The 19082-nt window shown below is 44.0% G+C and overlaps 1 protein-coding gene across 2 annotated transcripts in view; it reads right to left on the bottom strand.

Moving 5' to 3' along the window:
• Positions 1 to 19082, bottom strand: part of Tnr (tenascin R) — a 71493-nt gene that overhangs the window by 10289 nt on the left and 42122 nt on the right. For both annotated transcript variants that reach the window (XM_076831635.2, XM_076831636.2), the window contains 3 exons: positions 16292 to 16435; positions 15279 to 15409; positions 14241 to 14373 (listed from right to left, as the gene is read on the bottom strand). In XM_076831635.2, the coding sequence (XP_076687750.2) occupies positions 14241 to 14373; positions 15279 to 15409; positions 16292 to 16435 (408 nt within the window). The remainder of the gene's footprint in view (positions 1 to 14240; positions 14374 to 15278; positions 15410 to 16291; positions 16436 to 19082) is intronic.

Raw genomic sequence — 19082 nt, 5'->3', positions numbered from 1 at the left:
TCGGCAAATGGCCTGACTTCCTTGAGATCAAATTCTTCATCAGTAAAATGGGGGCAGTGAAGATCTCCCCCTTGTGGAGTGAAGACGTGTTAGTGCAGTTGTTTGTGATCGGTTACTCAGGAGATTATCGCAGATGCACGAGCCAACAAATCACCGTGGGGTCCACCTTTCAAAAGGGCAAAAGGGATCTAAGCAAAACTTCCGTCATTTTCATAGCAGCCATTAAGGAATGCCCAAACAAGCTCAGCATTAGCAAGAAGATGGATATCTATTCCTTGCACAAAATAATCTCCTGATTGTACTAAACAAGCAAACAGCCATGTTTTACAGTTCAGTTTAAGTTTAAGGAGAGGGCAGGGAAAGTAAATTGCAGCTCATCTTTCAGAGAGAACAGCCCAATTTGTAGAACAATATCTAATTAGCTGAAAGAGAAGCTTAAATCATGTGTCTTAGAGAGTTTAGATTCGGAACAAATTTTAGTGCTTAGCTGGCAAATCAAGAAGCCCACTGGAGGAGCCTTCTGGATTGCAGGGGCTGACAGAGCAAGTTAAAGGCACAGCTAGCCGTGCCAGGAAGGGTGGTTTGGGTGCTGGGAAATACAGTGATCTTCTGGGCTAGTGATGGGCTTTCTCCAACTGTAGCAGCCCTTGAGAGGCTGGGGAGGGCTTCACAGGTCAGTTACCACAGTGCCTCCTAGTGGTAGAACTGGTATAGCCCAGGTGTGACATCCTACCACCTGGAAAGCTAGATGGTAGGTAATAGACAGCATGTCTCAGAAGGAAGGTGACACAGCAGCCTCACCCAAACCTCTGTCATCTAAAGCCCCATCTGAGATTATCAGGAAGATCATTAGGAAGACTGCTGGAGTCTGGTGGCCTGCATCAAGGGCCCCCTGGAGATGCACTCACGCCCGGCACAAGGACTGGCTGCAGGTTACTGTCCAGCAGTGTGGACACTGTCACAGCACTGTTCAGGGCATCCCCACTACCAACTTCAGGTGTGGCCACACCAGGGAACAGCACTCTGTTTCTATAAGTTTAGCCTGTGCTTTTCCAATTTCCATTTCGTTCTTGTGAGAAACTGGAGAGGAAGGCAGAGGGGTAGAGTCGAGAGGCTCACTTTACAGACAAGGAAAGTGTGCTCCGAGGATCACAGGGCTTACTCAGGCCACTCGAACGCAAGTTTTCAGACCCCAAGTCGAGCACTCTACGGATGCTACTAAAACGGGAAGTAGAGCGGATGCTGTAATTGGCAGGAGCTCAACATCTCCACTATCATATAAAACCTCAAAGTTTAAAGCTGCCTCAAAAGATTCTATGCTCAAATCAAATCTTTACTCCTTAAAACTGATTTCCTTAACAGCTGCAGGAAACCTGTTAGTGTTCATCTCCAGTGTGTCAGGTCTCTGAAGTTCTTGATCCCACCCATTTCTCAAGGCTACAGTTCCACTGCAGGGGACAGTTGCAAGTGGCTGCTGTCCCCTCTCCCTCTTGCCTTGGGAGCACTGCTATTGCTTTTAGGCTTTCAGGCTGTTCTTGACCTGGTCTCTGCAGCACTGGCCCGTCTGCCTTCCTCTCGCCCCTTACAGCTCGCTGACGGAATTTCTCATTTTAGAAGATCAACACACAATATTCTTGGCCTTCACCTTACACCTGCCTTATGCAATGATAGCCCTTTCCCATGAAGGACGGTTTCATCATTAAATCAGCTTCTTCTTCTCCTTCTTCTTCTTTCTTCACATTTAACCTGGAGGTGCTTTACCACTGAGCCACATCTCCAGCCCTTTTTATTTTTTCATTTTGAGACAAGGTCTCAGTAAGTTGTTTAGGAACTTGTTAGGTTGCTGAGGCTGGCTTTGAACTTGTGATCCTCCTGCTTCAGCCTCCTGAGTCTGAAGTGTGTGTGCCACCATGCCGCTTTGGATTAGGTTTTTTCAAGTTTGAAAGAAGAATAAAATCTCTTTGCCTGTAGGTATATGCCCTGAGGGAGCTGGTCCCCAGATAAAAGTGTCCAAGGAATGACAAACCTTGGATGGGAAAAGGGCTCCAGACTGTGCCTCTGGAGAGGAAGGACAGACTGCGCTTTCTTTCTTCTGAGACCCCTGGGCTAAGTGGTTGGTGGAGGCACTCGCCAAATACACGTGAGACTGATGCTTAGCTGCTGGGTGCACTTGCCTTACCCTGGACAAATTGCAAGGCCATTTGTTTGTTTATAGGTTCAATTTACTGTGATTTAGTCTGTGGCAATAGTAGAAAGACAATCAAAGAATGTTTTGCTTTTACAAACTGTCAGGAGCAGCAACCTGGGGTTTCCACATCCTGGGAACTTGGAGAGACACAGCTGTCCACAAAACCATCTCTCCAGCCCCACCCACCCTTCCACACTGCCCATGTCTTACTTTGTACTCACCAGTCCTTGATTAAATTGTTATTCCTTTTCACCAGATAAGAGAAACTTCATCATTGGTTTCTCAAATTGAGGACTTCATTAAAATTCAGATTTTGTGTTCCATTACAGATCTACTAAACCAGCATGTCAAGGGCTAGGTCCCGAATCAGTGTCTTTCCAAAGCTCCTTGATGAGCCTGAAGCAAGCTGGGTTTGAAATCCACTATTTAGGTTGTCCATTTTCTTCTCCTCAGAGAGGTCAAGAGGTGGAGTTGGTGAACACACAGGGTGCCTGGGGCCTGTCTCCGGGCCTAGATCTGGTAGATAACGGAAGGAGTCTTCTTTGCCTCTCACCCTTTCCTTCCCATTCTCGTTCCCAGGTGGTATGTGCCCTGAGTGGGCTGCTGGTCCCAAGATCTAGACTGGATATGATGGGAAGGACAGGGGACCAGAGGCTCTGGTTAGCCTTGTGTTTGATCCTCATGTCCTGGATCCTACCCCTTCTTTCTGCTCAGGGTCACTGGACCTTTGGTCAGCTAATAATTGAGAACATAATAATTCCCTAGTTCCATGAGCATGTTGCTGGGCCTTCATCCATTTTAGGACACTGTCAGGGCCGATTTCCATCATTCCTGGCTCTCTGGATGCCACTCCATTGAACAACCTTAGAAATTCACCTTTAACCTCCGCATACATTATCCCGGTAATTTTTCTAAAGGTAGAAATTTTAGTACCAAGAGTGGATCTGGGAGACTTCTTCCCTTTGGCGCAATAACTTGAGCCTGGCCTGACAAAGAAATTTGTTTTTTTATTTTTAGCGCAGGCTGTGGCGATGACCAAGTTGAGAGGAAGCAGCACCAAGTGGCCAGTCCGCTGACATGTCTCATGGTTAAGTGTTTCTAGATGTAATTGTGAGATCAACAGGACCAGGGCACTTGCCGGAAGAATTGCTCAGAAATTGGTTTGTGTTGGGCAGCAGACTGGGCTGAATGCTGAGTGGAAGCCACCATCTCCGTGACGCACAGTGCAATCAGGTGGCCCCCGGCAGCGGGAGTGGAAGAGGAGGCTCTCTGTCCCTGTCTTTACTCCTTTTGAGACCTTGGTGCAGGCTATAAGATGGTCAGATTGAATAGCTGGGGACAGCACCTGCCTGCTGCCCACTCGCTTGGCCTCCTCTTCAGGACTGAAGCTGTGACATCAGTGTCTTCCCCTAGAACAGCCTCAACAGGTTTCTCTGTAAATGCAGAACAAAGTGTGTGGCTCACCAGTTCTCCATCAAACTGTTATTCCTTTTCACCAGCAGCAAAGTGACCTCTTCGACCAGCACTTTGATTTTTTTTTTCTAGAACCTGGTCCCCCATGTTAAAATTAATGACCCACATTTGTCAAGTAGTTTGCTAGACTCTTGGGAGCAGCCAGAGACCATGGACAGGGCAAGGTGACCAGATCAGCCCGTGTGAACTGCATCTATTACCTTGGCCTTCTCGTGGCATCTTCCAACTCATTTACATGTTTATTCTCTTAAATAAGAAAATCCAACAAACATATAGAAAGTATGTCTTAGGTTGTAAATACTGGGCCGTGAGATGGGAATGTAAAGAAAAAAGATGCAGTTCTACCTTTCCGGTTCTCACACTCTGGTGGGAGAAACAGACGTCCTCTGAGTCCTACGCACTCTGGGATAGAGATCAGCATGGGGTGTGATAGCAGAGCGTCAAGGTGGGCGTGCACTGAAGGCAGGGGCTGGCAAAGGCTGGCATGGGGCGGGGCTTGCCAAGTGCCAATCAGAAAGGCTATCTGATGTCGACTCAGTCCCACATTGGTGGAGGGGGTGCTCCAGGCCTGTGGGAGCGCACAGCCCCTGGGGGAAACTGAAGATGCAGCAGGAGACAAAGCGCGAGCTGGGTTGGATGGATGAAGGGCACCAGAGACCAAGGACTGGGCAGGGGAGGTCAGCAGGGCAGACCGTGCTGTGCAAGGAGTTGAGCTCTCTGCAGAAGGCAACAGGTTGAAGAGTCTCTGATGAACTTTAAGGTTATTTTTAAGAAAGAGCATTCTTATGCAGTGCTGAGAAGCAATTACATGGGGTGAGACTGTATGGAGGATGCGGCTCAGGAGGGAGTGGTGGGAACCCAGGGAGAGGGGGCAAAGCTTTTAAGGACAGGTATTGGGAGTGGAGAATCAATTGAACAGCAGATGGCTTTGCCGAGTCATCCTAGGCTGAGCTGTTGAGAAAGGTCCGGAGCTCTGTAGACCCCTTGCCTCCTGCCCTCCAGCAAGTGGGGTAGGACTTTTGAATCTTCTCTTCAGAGTTCGGCTGAACGCGTCCTGACAGCAGAGGAATGTTCTGACATAGCTTGTCTTTTTCTTCATATTCACTTACATCAGAAGATCCAGTTTCGTGGCAGATTAGGTTGATCACAGACTGGCTTTGCAAACGTGGCTCTGCTCTGTGGCTCCTGATGCCACATGGCCAGGAGAGGTGGGGTCATGGTGCTGCCTCTGGCTTCCTCTCTCTCCACTCTTTAGGCTCCACTGGTGTCCATTCTCCTTTAACCAGAGTGATCTTTTCATAGTGCAACGTGATCTTTTCTCATCCTCTGTCTCTCTACCATGGTTTCTGCCTTCCAACAAGAGTAAAATTGAAAACCCTTACCAGGGCCTGGAAGCCCTGCATGCTCAGGCTAGTTAGATGTATAAATCCTTGAGAGGATTATATGGCTCCCCTATGGTCACAAAAAGGGGAATTATAATTAGATGTTCTGAAAACATTTGGGACAATGTAATTTAAATGTCCAATGTCCATAATCTGAAATGGACAAGATCAAATCCTTGATGTATGAGGTCCTTCTCTAACATTCATACTCTTGTCTTACGACTATCATAGGTTATATTTCTGTCCCACATGAATTCACTGCCTTTCTAAAGGAGGATCCTGCATCCCTAACCTATTGACTAGTACAGACAACTCTATGCAAATAAATTTGACAATCTAGATGAAATGTCTTACAAATTACCATCTCCCAAAGGCCACTCAAGGTGAAATGGAATAACCAGATGGTAACGACTTTGAAAATTTGGATTTGTAGTTCAAATCTCTACAAAAAGGCAGCTCCAGGCCCAGGTGTCATCACTGGTGACGTCTACTTCACCAATTTTATATAATCTTTTTCAAGAAAATAGAAGAGGAAGAATATTTTCCAATTAATTCGGTAAGGCCAGAATTATCCCCCCAAAACAAAACAAGTCAACACCTTCCCCAAACCAGGCAGACCAAACAATACCAAAAAAAGAGAGGATGAACATAGTTTGGAAGAAAGTTTTGCAGTCATATTCTTTCTCTCTCTTCCATATTGCCATACAGAAGTCATTACCTGTCCATTAACACAGATTTGGTCCTTCTCAACTATACACATGGCCAGAAAGAGGAGCAGAGAATCCCAAAGGAACACGATTCCACAGGACGGAATATTCACTCGTTGAGGAGTAGGATTCCCGTGGAAGAAAGTCCACAGGCCACATGATGTTGATCTTCTGGTGTAGTTATTAGAACAGAATTTTAATTAAGCATGACAACTTTAAGGACATAAAGAAAGACATTAACAACATGAAGAAGAGTAAGAAATCGACTTAAAGTAGAAACGTTAGGTATGGACAACGTGATAATAATTTATAGTAAGAATACAGTAGATAAGAAGAAATGGGCTTTAAATACAGCTAATATAACTATATGAATAGGAAGATCCAATTGAGGAACTGTTTGAGAAGATAAGGGGGGGGGGAAAGAGAAAGAAAACATTAAAAGAAAAATAAGTCAAGGGATTTGGAGGTTTTGGAGGACAGTTCATATTCTAACATCTAGATAATAAGTGCCCTAAAAAGCCAATAAAAGCAGAGGAAATGCCTAAATAAGTAATGAAGATAAATGAGTCAGAGGTAAAGATAAAGCACCATAGATTTACAGGGCTCATAGAGTGTCAAATTGGAGATAAAATGATAAATGAACTCTAAGACATAGAATGAAGTGTGCGACTGTCAAAAAGAAAGAAAACCATTCTAAAACTTTCTAGGAGGAAAGATCAGATCTCCCACAGAACACAAATCTGATTGACATTAGACTTCTCAAAGGCAATGCTACATGTGAGAGGACGGTGGAAGAATATTTTAAAATATGTTGAAAGCAAATATTTGTGCCTAATATTTCTATATCTGATCAACTTGTAATTCAAACATGAAGGTCTGATTCCTGAACAACCTTCTTCAGGAATATTAGATTTCAGGGAATTTGCTTTACAAAACCAGTTATTGCAAACTTCGATTAAGTACACAAATTAGCAGTGACAAATTCTGGAGCCATGAAAAGTGAAGGTGATTAACTAGTTGTGGGAAATATCTTATTTTTGTCTCTAATAAAAGGCTTTAATTATCAGGTGTGGTGGTGAATACCTGTAATCCCAGAGGCCCACGAGGCTGAGGCAGGGGGACTAGAGTTCAAATATAGCCTCCGCAACTTAGCGAGGCCCTATGCAAGTTAGTTAGACCCTGTCTGAAAATTTAAAAAAAATAAAAAAGGGTTGGGGGTGTTGCTCAGTGGTTAAGTGCCCCTGGTTTCAACCCCTGTACCCCACCCCCCAAAAAAGGGGGTGGTGGTTTTAATCAAAGAATAGATAAGGAGAAAGTCTATCCATAGCACCCCAGAGCCAAAACCCCAAATCTAGACAGGGTTTGTGTGGGTGGAGGTGAAGTGGGTAGGAAGCTAGGAATCCAGAGGGATTTGAAAGTATGCTCAGGTGCTTAGAATTTTATATCAGATATACTCTGATGATGCACTCTAAAAATAAATAGTGGTAAATAAAAACATGAATGGGGTTGTTAGATCTAATTCCTAATATATCACTGGAAAGACTGAGTAAGAAATAGAGGAGATGAAAAATTAAGACAAAGAGGGGAACATAGTGATAGATGCAGTAAAGATTGCAAACAAAGTCTTTTGAAGAATTTTGTCTGCTGAATTCTAAAATTCAGTTGAAATGAGTAAATTTCAAGAAACCTATAAAGGGTCAAAACTGGTGTGATAAATCAAAAACTTGGGTATTTAATTTTTATTTATCTTGTTTTTCTACTGATATATTTATTTTGGTACCGTGGATTGAACCCAGAGGCACATCACAGACCTTTTTTATTTTTTATTTTGAGACAGAGTCTTGCTAAGTTGCTTAGGACCTCACTAAGTTGTAGAGACTGGCTTTGAACTCATGACCGTCCTGTGTCAGCCTCCAGAGCTGCTGGGATTCCAGCTGTGCACCATCATGACTGGCTGGATAGATATTTAATTTTTAAAATGTGTAAGTGCAAAGTGGCAGTCAAATATTCTGTCCTAAACAACTTATTAAAAGATGAAGAAGGAGAAGGAGGAAGGAGGGAGAAAGAAGAAGTAGAAGAAGATTGAAAGCTACTCAGTTATTTTATTGTATTTTTCAAGGCAGTTAGAGAAACATGGATTTCAAAATCCAATAAGATATAAAAAAAGATATAGGCTATTTTTTATGATTATAGATGTAAAAGGAAGCATAAAATATAGTAGCTTGCTAAATCTAAGAGTACAATGAAAACTCATATTCAATCAATCTGAAAAACTATGAAAAAATTCTGTATGTTAGAATTCTGCTTAAAGAGAAATTTCAATGGTTGAGATTCCTGTATAGTTCTTTAGTAGATGAGAAATAACTGTATAAAAGTATAAATCTCAGAGCGATAAAGTTAATTTGATAAAGTTAATTACAAAATCTCTTAACTTGGAATAAAATACAATCCTCTACCTTGACAAATGTCTTAAACCTCAAATCTAAGCAAATAATGTTCTGGTTTATTTAATGTTAACTGAGTATAGATTTTTATTATTTTAGAAAAATTAGCTTCTTTTTCATATAAAAGAAGCTTCAAAAAGATTTAGCAAAGATTATGCAGCATGAAGCTGTAATTGAATTCTCCTTAAGTCAAGACTAACTAATACCATTGTTACTATTTAATGTAGTTTTGGAGGTCCTAGTTAATGTGATAAAGAAAAAAACCAATAACAGATGTAAAGTTTAGAAGTATAGAAATAAAACTGTCCTTATCTGTAGATGGCATAAATATCGACCTAAAAATGTTAACAGAAACAATAGATAATTAGAAGTAATGAGAGTTTGGTGAGATTGCTAGATACTGGATCAATATATAAAAATCAATATTTTTCCACATTAGCAATTACTAACTAGAAAATATTTTTAAAGAACTATTATCTCTGTTTATCTATAAATATTATTAAATATTATCTAAATTTATCTATAAAGTCACAAAGCAATACAAATCATAGAATGTTCAGAAATTGGCCAAGTACATAAAGAATGCAATAGGGAAATTTTTTAATTCTTGAAAACATAAGCATGATTTGGATAAATGAAGATCTAATTTATGCATTTAGAAGGGATGACTTAGTATTATTAAACTTGTCCGTCCTCCCCAAATTAATTCATAATTCATCATAGTTCCAATCTAAACTCAAGTTGAAACTCCTTTTGTAGAACTTCATAAACTAAATTTGATAAATAAGGTGACACCTGTGGAAAAATAAACACTATCAAATAGCAAAGTCAACCCTGAAAAGGAAAATTGTGTAAACTTGTTCCACCCTATATTAAGATATTAAACTATAGATATAAAAAGACAATGGAGTGTTTGCAAAGGAACAGATAAATAGACCATAATATAAAATAGGAAATTCAGAGATGACAAATTCGTGTATATATGGGAACTTAATATACAATAAAGAACCACAAATCAGTCCACTCAAAAGATGGGTTATTAGTAAGTATATCATGTTAGTAAAGCTGGTTCACTCTAGAAATAAAAATGAAACTGTATCCCTACTTAATACCACATACAAAATAGACTGAATATAAAAGATAAATCTAGAAAGCAATTAGAGGAATACACTGAAAAACTTCTTAAGACTCCCAAAGCTCAAACATTAATTGTAATCCTATCGGAACCTGATAGAAAAGTCCACAAACCAGACGATCAGGTAACAGGAAAAAGAAGCTCAAAAGGCTAACAAGCATATGGAGAGATGTTTAAACTCAAGCTCATCATTATTTACAGAAATTGATTAGAACAGTGCTACATCAGTTATACATAGGAGACTGTCAAAAACGACACAGTTGGACCAGGTCAAGTCATCAGGAATGACGAAGGCCATGAGCAACAGGAGCCCGGCCCACTGGGGGGAAGGGGCAGCCCGAGAGCAATGCTTAGTTATGCGAAGGCAAACTCATTCCCTGACCCAGCCATCGCTCTCCTGAGGTATAACCCAGAGGCATTGCCTCACTCATCCACAAGCAGACACACAGGAGGCATTTACCACAGTAACACTCGGGTGGTGGAAGATTGGAGAGGGCCCGATGGACCTCTCTGGGAGAGTGGAATTGGTAAAATGTGATAGGTACTTATCAAGCAGTATTTGCAACTGCTGGAAGCAAAAATATTTGTCTAACAACATGGATGGTCTAGAAAAAGTGCTGAGTAAAATATATATATTATATATATATATATATGAGAATAGAGACTGACGTATGATCCAGGCCCATTTAAATGTGTTTAAATTAGACTCAAAACCATTTTACTGGTACACATTTTTCAGAAATGCATTCAAACACATTAGAATGGTTACATGTGGAAGGGGGAGCTTGGGGCGAAGGGAAACAGTGAGTGAGCCCAGAGAGGGATCTTGTGGAGGCTGGCGTTGGGGATACACAGCAAGCTGGGCAGTGCGGTCAGTGCAAACCTCAGACCTGACATTTATTCATTTGCACGTGGTGTGGTGCAAATGTGGCTTCTCCACAGCCAGGTCTCAAAGAAAGGAGAAGGGGGACCTGTCATTTTAGGGGTTTGCTTGTCTTGGTGAAGCAAGAACTCAAGCTGTTTTTACGTAGTGCCACAGAGAGAACCCTATTAGCTCTCTTCTTTGGTGAGGGAATACTTGGGGTACACAAGGTAGACATGGCGGGGGGGAGGGGGGCTGGTGTCAGGCTTTCCCACCCAACTGAAATCTGTGGTAAGCGTGTGAATTTCCAAGACCCACCATCTGTTGTTCCAGAGCCTACAATTTGGTAATCTTCATTAATTTTCTCAATCTCAAAAACTGAAGCTAGTGTTTAGAAAGGACGAGTTTTCCAGCCCATAGAGCCGCTCAGCCCGGATGTGGCACAGCCAGGACTGGAGCAAAGGTAAGGAGAGAAAATTTCTTCTTACCTGTCTCTGGGCACCTCTGCCAATGATTGTCTTCGCTTAACCTCAAGGTCAAGGCAACCTATTTTACAGTGTTCATTGTCTCCGAGGATGAGCTTTAGCGAGAGACTTATTTGCTTTTTATAGTATTAAAAGAGACAGTGAAACCTGCCTCTCAGAAGATCATTGTACCAAGTCCCTGTGGCTCCGCGGGGAATATTTGTTTCCTCATTTATATTCATGTCTCCAAAAGACAAGCAGACCTTGGATGAAATTTCGGGCGACAATAAATTATAAATAATGTATCCATATTTTTTTTCTCTTCCATATACTTGTATTTAATTCCCCCCAGAGCCCTGTGCAAACACCAGCGACAAGAGGACAGGAAGCTATTAACATGATGGAAAGAATGAAATGGGCTTATGTTCTGTGGATCAACACAGCGGGGAAAACACCCTCATCAAAGGTGTTGGAGGTTTGAGACCGGCTCGTCTCTTCTCTCTCATTTCTATTTTTATTATTGTTTTTGGGATATCAACTCTTTTCCAGGTCATCTTGGACAGGCCCATTTTGAACTGATCTCTTATCTTGGTCCACTTGGGACAAGGCGAGGAATTGTTCAGTGGATTGAGGCCACTCTTCATCAGAGAAGGCCTAGAAAGCACACAGAATGGTGAGTGGGATCTGCCCACCCTCAGAATATGATGCAGTTAAGAGGGGAGCTCCCCTGCTGACAGTGAAGTCAGACGGCATGCTAACTGCTCAAAAGCAACCGGCCTCTAAATCCCTCTGCCCTGGCTGCCTTCACGCAGGCGCCCCCCCTTCCACAGACCTGCTGGGCAGGAGCAGTTGGTGCTCTTGGGGTCCAGGCTGGCAGGGTTCCCATCTTGCATGTAAGTGAAGAGACTTTGCTTTTCGGATTTGCTTCTTTCTCTTTTGGTACCATATTCACCCTGCCCTTAGGAAGCAGAGATCCTTGTATTCTCTTCCTCCTTAATAAAACTTGCTCTTGGCAGGGGCAGAAAAGGGGAGCAGAAGGGACTGGCCCAGGCAAAGAGCCTTCATTAATATTAACATGCAAGTGAAAACGTAGCCTAGTGTTATTTATTTAGGGAAATTTGCGTTGCGGTCGTAGACAGAGCTCAAAATGAGGACTTTGGGCGTTGGACTCTGCAGGCTGCACCTCTCTACCTGGGCCAACCCTGTGGAGGGTGCTAGTCTTTTCCTCGTCCTTTTAGCTTTGTTTCACCAGAGACCCCCTCTTTGGTACTTTGCAGCTAGGGATTTAATTTAGTCAACATCTATTAGGTCTGTCACAATGTAGGCTTTATGAAGGTCATTTCTAATGCATTATTTCTGCCCAAGAGTTTTCCATTCTGTAACCAGTTGTTTCAGTGGGTTCTGATAAATTTCCAAGACAAAGCCAGCAAGGTTGGTACTCATCAGCTACTGGCATTTAAATTTAAGCTGTCTAGTAAAACTGCAAAAACTTCCAAACATGGATACTGCTTTCCTAGCTACCGTGGTGGTAGTGCCAAGTTTCCCCAACTGTACATGGAGCAAGCAGCTCAGTTAGTAACTACCCTCACCGCATTGGGAAATTGGACTCTTTAGTTTTCTCCTTTCTATGTTGATGTTGATCATGCCCCCAGAGCCCAGTGTCGGCTGAAGTCTTGCAAACACACGTAGACACACCCACATCTACCCACCCACCCACCTACACACTCACATACACACCTAAATATATCTTGTCAGTCCCCTGCACTGTCCACTAAATAAAGTCATTCTCTCTTCACATCTCCCTGTGAGTTGTGAACCCCTGGCTTACCTGATCCTGCTGAGCCCCTAGCTGGATCGGGAACACCACACCCAAACTATTGCACATCCCTTAGTGCATTGTGTCTAAGAGAGGTCAGCGATAGGCACATGAGCTGGTGTACTTCTACAGCCCTGGAAGGAAGCGTCTGCAGTGAGGCAGAGCTGCAGGACTCCACAGAGGCTCCAGGCATAGAGTCACCTGCTCACCAGAGCTAGCTGTAGTCCCCCAGGACGGGAATGAAAAGCACATCCCACAATGAGCAAATGTTGAAGCCCATGCATTTGGGGAATAAAATGATTAGTTTAACCTCATAAATATGCAAATTGGGAGCTCCGTTTAAGTGTCTGTCATCTGTGTTCTTTTTATGGGAAAGAAATTCTTAATTCAGTGGAAAGCTCCATCCCATGGATCTTTAAGTGGTAGCTTGGGGAAGCGGACCACGGAGGACCTTTAATTAACCTGTGAGTGTGTGGGGAGGGGCTCCAACAAGAAGAGGCAGCACCCTCGTTTCCAGCTAAGACACCTCTGAAACAGCATAATTGATTTTAGTCCCTGAACAGAGATCAAGTGTCATCTAAGTTCCACTTGGTAAAGACTCGTCTTGGATTCATGTCTTGGGTGCATGACCACAGTTTTTTTTTATTTTTTAATTAAAACATTTGTTTTTCTGATTAATGTGCTCACTGAAGACACTTTGTGAAGCATTGAACAGTATGAAAAAGAAGGGCAAAGAGGGCTCATTCATGACCTCACTCCCAAAGGACCACGGGTGGAGGTGGCACGTTCCAACAGTGTCCTGCTTTGTCCTTCAGAATGGGTGTGTTGAGGGGAATGCCTCGGAGGGGAGTTTCTGTCCCCTCTCTGGGGATGGAGGGACAGATTCTCGGACAGGGACAGGGATCCAGCCACACTGGTACTTCAGGAAGGCAGGCAGCCATGCGACTAGGGGTAAAAAGCCCACATTTGTCCCACATCACATCCCCAGAATGTGGGGCAGGGAGAGAATTCAGCCCGGGCTGGGCAGTCCCACGTTGCCAACTAGAGAGATGTCACAGGAGATTGCAGAAAGGACTGTTTACCAACAGCCTATGCCACATTGGTGGGCGTGAGGACTAACTGGGATCACACACGGGATGCAGTAAGACAGGCAGAGATGAGTGCTCAAGGGGAGATGTCGGTGTTTCCTCTTACAGATACAAGTATCTTCTGCTGGCTGAAGTGAGGGCAGGCAGGAGGGACAGCTGGATGTAGAAGACCTGGGTCTAGGTTTGGACCCCGCTGGCCACTCACTTGCCACGTAGGTCTTTCATTTTCTATGTATACATTTCATTGTGGGTGAAATGAGGATAGAAAGACCTTCCTCGCCAGTCATTTTAAGGACTGAGTTGAGTTTTGGATGCAAAACCCCTTTGTTGGTGGAAAAGGGCTGTAGATTTAATATTCAGGATTTACCACTGTTCCTGACACTAGGTATAGGCCAGGGAGGAAGGAGAGAAGTAGGAAAAGTTGGAAAAACATGCAGAAAATTGGAACTCCAAGGAACTTTTATGGGGTGCATTAGTTGGTCCAGGTGGACCAGGGATTTGGGTGTCCTGTGACTACACTGTAGTGGGGTGCTTCCTAGCAGAGCCTTGGGAAGGTGGGAGGAAGGAGGAGGCAGCTGAATTTCTGTGACAGGCTCCTCCCAGGGCAAGTCTCAGCAGAGGCTTCTAAGGAGCCAAAGTCACCCAGGGGAGAAGTCATCAAAGTGGCCGTGACTTCCTCACCTGTGGTGAAGGCAGTGGAGGTGACGCTGCTCCTGGTGGCATCCTGGGCCGCCTGCAGGAGCACGGTGTAGTCGGTGTTCTCCAACAGCCCCTCCAGCCGGATCCAGGTGTCCTCTGCATCCACAATCAGCTCCTACACAAAGCCAGAGGAAGGAGGTGGAAGGAAGTGGGGAAGGGAGGTCCAAACTCCTTGGCCAGCTGGGTCAGCACTGTCGTGGCTACTGCTGCCCCCTCCATCCCTCAGAAGGAAAAAAAAAATGTGCCAATAAGCAGAGACCAGCTCCCGTGTGAGATTTAGGTCAGCTCCTATCTCAGAAATGCACACTGGGATAAATTTAGGTACCTGGATTACCGAACCCAGTGGCCTGCAGATTGCACTGAACTTGCTCAGGAGCAGAAGCAGGTAAGCAAATAGGACCCTAGGCCGCCCTGCTCCCATCAAATAGGCTAGCTCTGCTGCAGTCTATCCTGTATAGTTGTCCCCTGCATATGATTCCACTTTTTAAAAGAATCCCACTGAGAACAAGAATTTCAAAACCAGTGCTCTAGTGGATAATTTTGACTGATGACCTAAGACAAAGATTCGTCATTTTTTTTACGGTGGGTTCTGTCGATGTTGCCTTTCTGATGCTTACAAGACATAAAAAGCCTGTTGAACCTGGGATCCAGACCCCGTTTGCTTGCCCCTGAAGCCAACAGTTATTTCAATGCCAAATAGTTGGAAGTTTCCAAAGTTTGGGTCCCAATACAGGAAGCTCAACCAGACCTGGTGAAGTTGCAGAGTGGCTTCCCTGGAGAAGACTGGGAGGCTGGGAGAGGGCTGGGGTGTTGCCCAGCTTGTGTGGGTGAGCAGCAGCAGAGCCAGGACCACACCCGGGCCACCTGGCTGAGCACTCTCGCAGCAGGCTTTGTCCCCAGCACGGGAAACCTGGCAGTTTCCCGTTAATTGCTTCCTGCCCTCCCTCTCATTCCACTGGCCAGTTTCCACGCAGCCTTGCTTAGGAGAAGCAGTCTTTCTCTCTTTCAGCGAATTCTTACCTTGCGGCTTCCATCCGTGGATCTGTACGTTAGGACATAATTCTCGATCTCCGCCCTGGGAGGCTGCCAGGAGATCAGTGCGCTCTGTCTGGTGACTTCACTGGCAGTCAGGTTTGCAGGAGGGTCCAGGACTGCAAAGAAGGGAAATGCCAGTGGATGCCTGTCTCTCCAGCTCCTCCCTGCTTGATTTCAGGCACGGAATCTCCTTGCCCACCTCTGTGGGCTGCTCCCGTGCTGCCCTCAGCTCTGGCGTGGACAGGAGCATAAAGGGTGCTTCCGGGTCAGAAGATAATCGTTTGGTGCTGTGATCTCTCTTGCAGCTACTCCCTGTTCTGCTCACGTAGGCCTCTGGGCCTGGGAGTGGCATCTTCCCATCTGAACCTCTAAGCCTGTGACCATGATCCTTTCCAACTACCATGTGAGTCTATGTCGGAACTTACAATAATCTCACCTTTTACCTTGGCCCACTGTTCTCTTGGTTATGACCCTTCTTAGTAGCTGTCTCCCCCATAGGCAGGTCCTGGGGATTGAACCCAGGGAGGGCCTCCTACATGTTAGACAAGCACTCAACCACTGAGCTATATCCCAGCTCTTTTAAATTTTATTTTGAGACAGGATTCATGAAGTTGCTGAGGTTGGCCTCAAACTTGTGATCCTCCTGCCACATCCTTCCAGTAGCTGGGTCATATTTTTAATATTTTTAATATACATAGCAGTGTATATTTTTAATATACACTGTTGGACTGCTCTGGGTTAGATGCATTTCCAGTGTCTACTTCTCTTGGCCTAGTTTGACTGCTATTACACAGACCCAGGATGAGAGCAGGAAACTAGACGTGTGTGTTGACCAAGAGATGTGGCACACTGTCATTGGATTCGGACCACACAGTCAGCCAAAATAACAACTCAGAGGTGCACTGCCCAAAGCCTGTAGACTGAAGTTGAGCCCACCATAAGGAAATGGGTCACTTCTAGGATCTAGAGTCCAGGGGTGGAGATGACCATGTACTCACGGGTAGAAAAGTTGGTGCTGATGGTGCTGCTGGTGAGAGGTCCACTGGTGGCATACATGGTGACGGTGTAGTGGGTGCTCGGAAGCAGGTCGATGAGCTGGAATTCCTCACTGACTCCATCAACCAAGATGGTCTCTCCAGCAACTGAAATCAGAGGAATGTGGGTGAGGACCGAGGAGGACTCCTCAATTTATGGAAGACCTACCAAATCTAAATGCTTCACAAGAATTCAGTACCACAGAAGTCTGGAAAAACTCCTTTATAAGTTATCAAGCTTTGCATCCTGGTCTTAAAAAGGATCCCCTCTCACATCCTATTACATCTTGAGAAAAATATTTCTTATAGTTCATGATTTCAAGATGGCAGCCAGCGCTTCCAATAGGAACTCTCCAACCCACATCCAAAGGTAGGAAGAAGGGTGGGATTTCCCAAGCAAACAACAAACAAAAACCCAACACAAACAAACAAACAAACAAGAAACCTTATATGGAGGGCAAATTCTGTCTGTCTTCTGCCTAGTTCTCTGGAACCACAAAGAATAAGTTGAATCCTTGGTCTATGTGACATTTTTCTCCCCACTACCTTTCACAATCAAGTGCTGTCTCCTTCAGACTAACAAAATTCAGCCTCCACCTCCCATCACATTCATGTGACAGTTCTAAAATCTTAACAGTCCTGAATGCTTTTCTCTGAACAAGTCAAAGTTTAGCAGTGTCCCTGCTGAATGCAAAGCTTAGAAGAGAATTGAGAATAATTAAAATTCACTGACCAAACAAGGCCAGTCTCTGTCTCCATTTCTGCTATTCATATTAATTTAGGGGTTTTAGGACAGCCATGTGCTATCATCACATGCTGAGCCTATTGCCAATGAAAGGCCTTGTGTATCACCACCCCACCCGCCCTGGCCCAGTTGCTCTTTGAGCCCATGGACAGAGTTTTGCATTTACTGTTGCTGTTTGAACAGCAACATCTTTATGTTGATTAAAATATATTTGAATTTGGATTCGATCAATCACAGTTTTGTTTTATACACAAATTTAATAAGCTTGTCCTCTCTGAGTTCATTCAAGCTGTTGATAAAACTGTTCATTAGATCTGGGCCAAGCCCTCCATTAGACAATTAGAATATTATCAAATCATTCAGCATTTAACCAAGTTTATTAGGCACATCTCCCAACTCGATAGGGCCTGATGTTTTAAGTTTATTGTGGCCTAAAGGCACAGAAAGGCACACAGACAAGTTTAAAAAATTGGAAGAGATACATAATGACCATCTTTTTAATATCTCCTCCTCAACATCCCACCCTCAACCACTGTTCCAATCACACCAGACTTTGGTGCTTCCTCAGACTCCTTGTCCTCTCCCACACCTCTGCAAACGCAGACAGGCTGCTCTTTTTCTTGGAATTCCTTTCTTCTTCTCTTTACCTTCTTTTGCTTTATATAAGGCCTTCCTCCTCTCTTCCCTTTAGCATCCATCAGATGGGACCCACCATGTTCCGTGCTTGTCTCCACCATCCCGCTGCTCACGGGAGGCTGTGACTTTTCCTTCTCGGCCCCATCACTAGACACGAGTTCCATGAAAACAAGAACTCATGCCATGGTCCTGAATCTTTCCAGCCTACAAGAGCATGTAGCCCATGAGGGTGTATCAGAAGCATTTGTTGAATGAATACAAACGAATGGCTTTGATGGAGATGTGTGCTTTGTGTTTATGGACAGGGGTATTTGACTGCCTGTGGCAACCAAAAAATCTTTGACCAAACAGTGTTGAAACGAAGACTTGAAGGATGGGTTTTCTAGGCAGAACTGTGGGGAGAGGATTTCTTGGAGGGAAAAAAACGAAGATGTGCTCATGCGTGGGGGGCCCTAAAAAGCATGACAAGAGTTAAGAAATGCAAGATCAGGGCACGGAGGACCTGCGGGTGTCCAGATGGACACAGAGGGGTCGGCTAGGACTCAGCCACAGCAGCAAAATCCGTTCTTGGGCAGGGTCCTTTCACTCCAAATTTAATGCATCATGCATTTTTCCATTTTAATGAAGAACTAAGTGATAGGCAGAGCTGTCCAATGCCTTGCTGAAACCCAAATGTGCTGGCAGACTTACCAGTAAAAAGCAAGGGTGTAAAATGCCTTTGACAAAACTCATTCTTGGTGAACCTGTGTTGGTATGCAGTAATCACTAATTCCCTTTCCATTCTGTTTAAGAGTCTGTTTTAGTTTTTACTTTTCCAAACTTGACAATAAGTTTAGTTCTTTACAGTTTACAGAACTGGCTTTCTCTGCCATTTTTGAAAATCAAGGCATCTGCCTGCCTTCTGTTTTCTGGTATCTTTGTTCACTAGATTCCTGAATATAACCCATAACAATTCTGAGATCACATGTTTAATTCAGGCAGGGAAACAATTTTCCCAAGGCAGGAGACTTGAAGTACACAATTTTGCTTTGGGTTTCTCTATTCAATATCAAATAATTTAAGAGGAACAAGCATAATGAAGGGGACATTTAAATTTAAGGTTTCACGTTGGTTCAAACTTGTGAGGTGGACATGGGTCGAGAAGACACAGCAGCAGGAAAGCTTAGCAGTTCTGAATCTTCTGTCACCTGTTATCACTTATTATCTGCTCCAGGCTTGGTCCTATAATTTCAGTGTTTTTCTTGCTCTGTAAATATCTAGAAAAGTCTGTTTTCTTGTCTCTAGAGCTTTGGGGCAAATTTATCTCAGTTCTGAGCTGTTTTCCCAGTGTTCTTTCTCTGTTTGTACGATTGCCCTGCCTGCACCTTTCAGATT

Source organism: Callospermophilus lateralis, chromosome 13, assembly GCF_048772815.1.
Source record: "Callospermophilus lateralis isolate mCalLat2 chromosome 13, mCalLat2.hap1, whole genome shotgun sequence".
Classification (NCBI taxonomy): domain Eukaryota; kingdom Metazoa; phylum Chordata; class Mammalia; order Rodentia; family Sciuridae; genus Callospermophilus; species Callospermophilus lateralis.
This window is presented reverse-complemented; position numbering and strand designations above follow the sequence as displayed.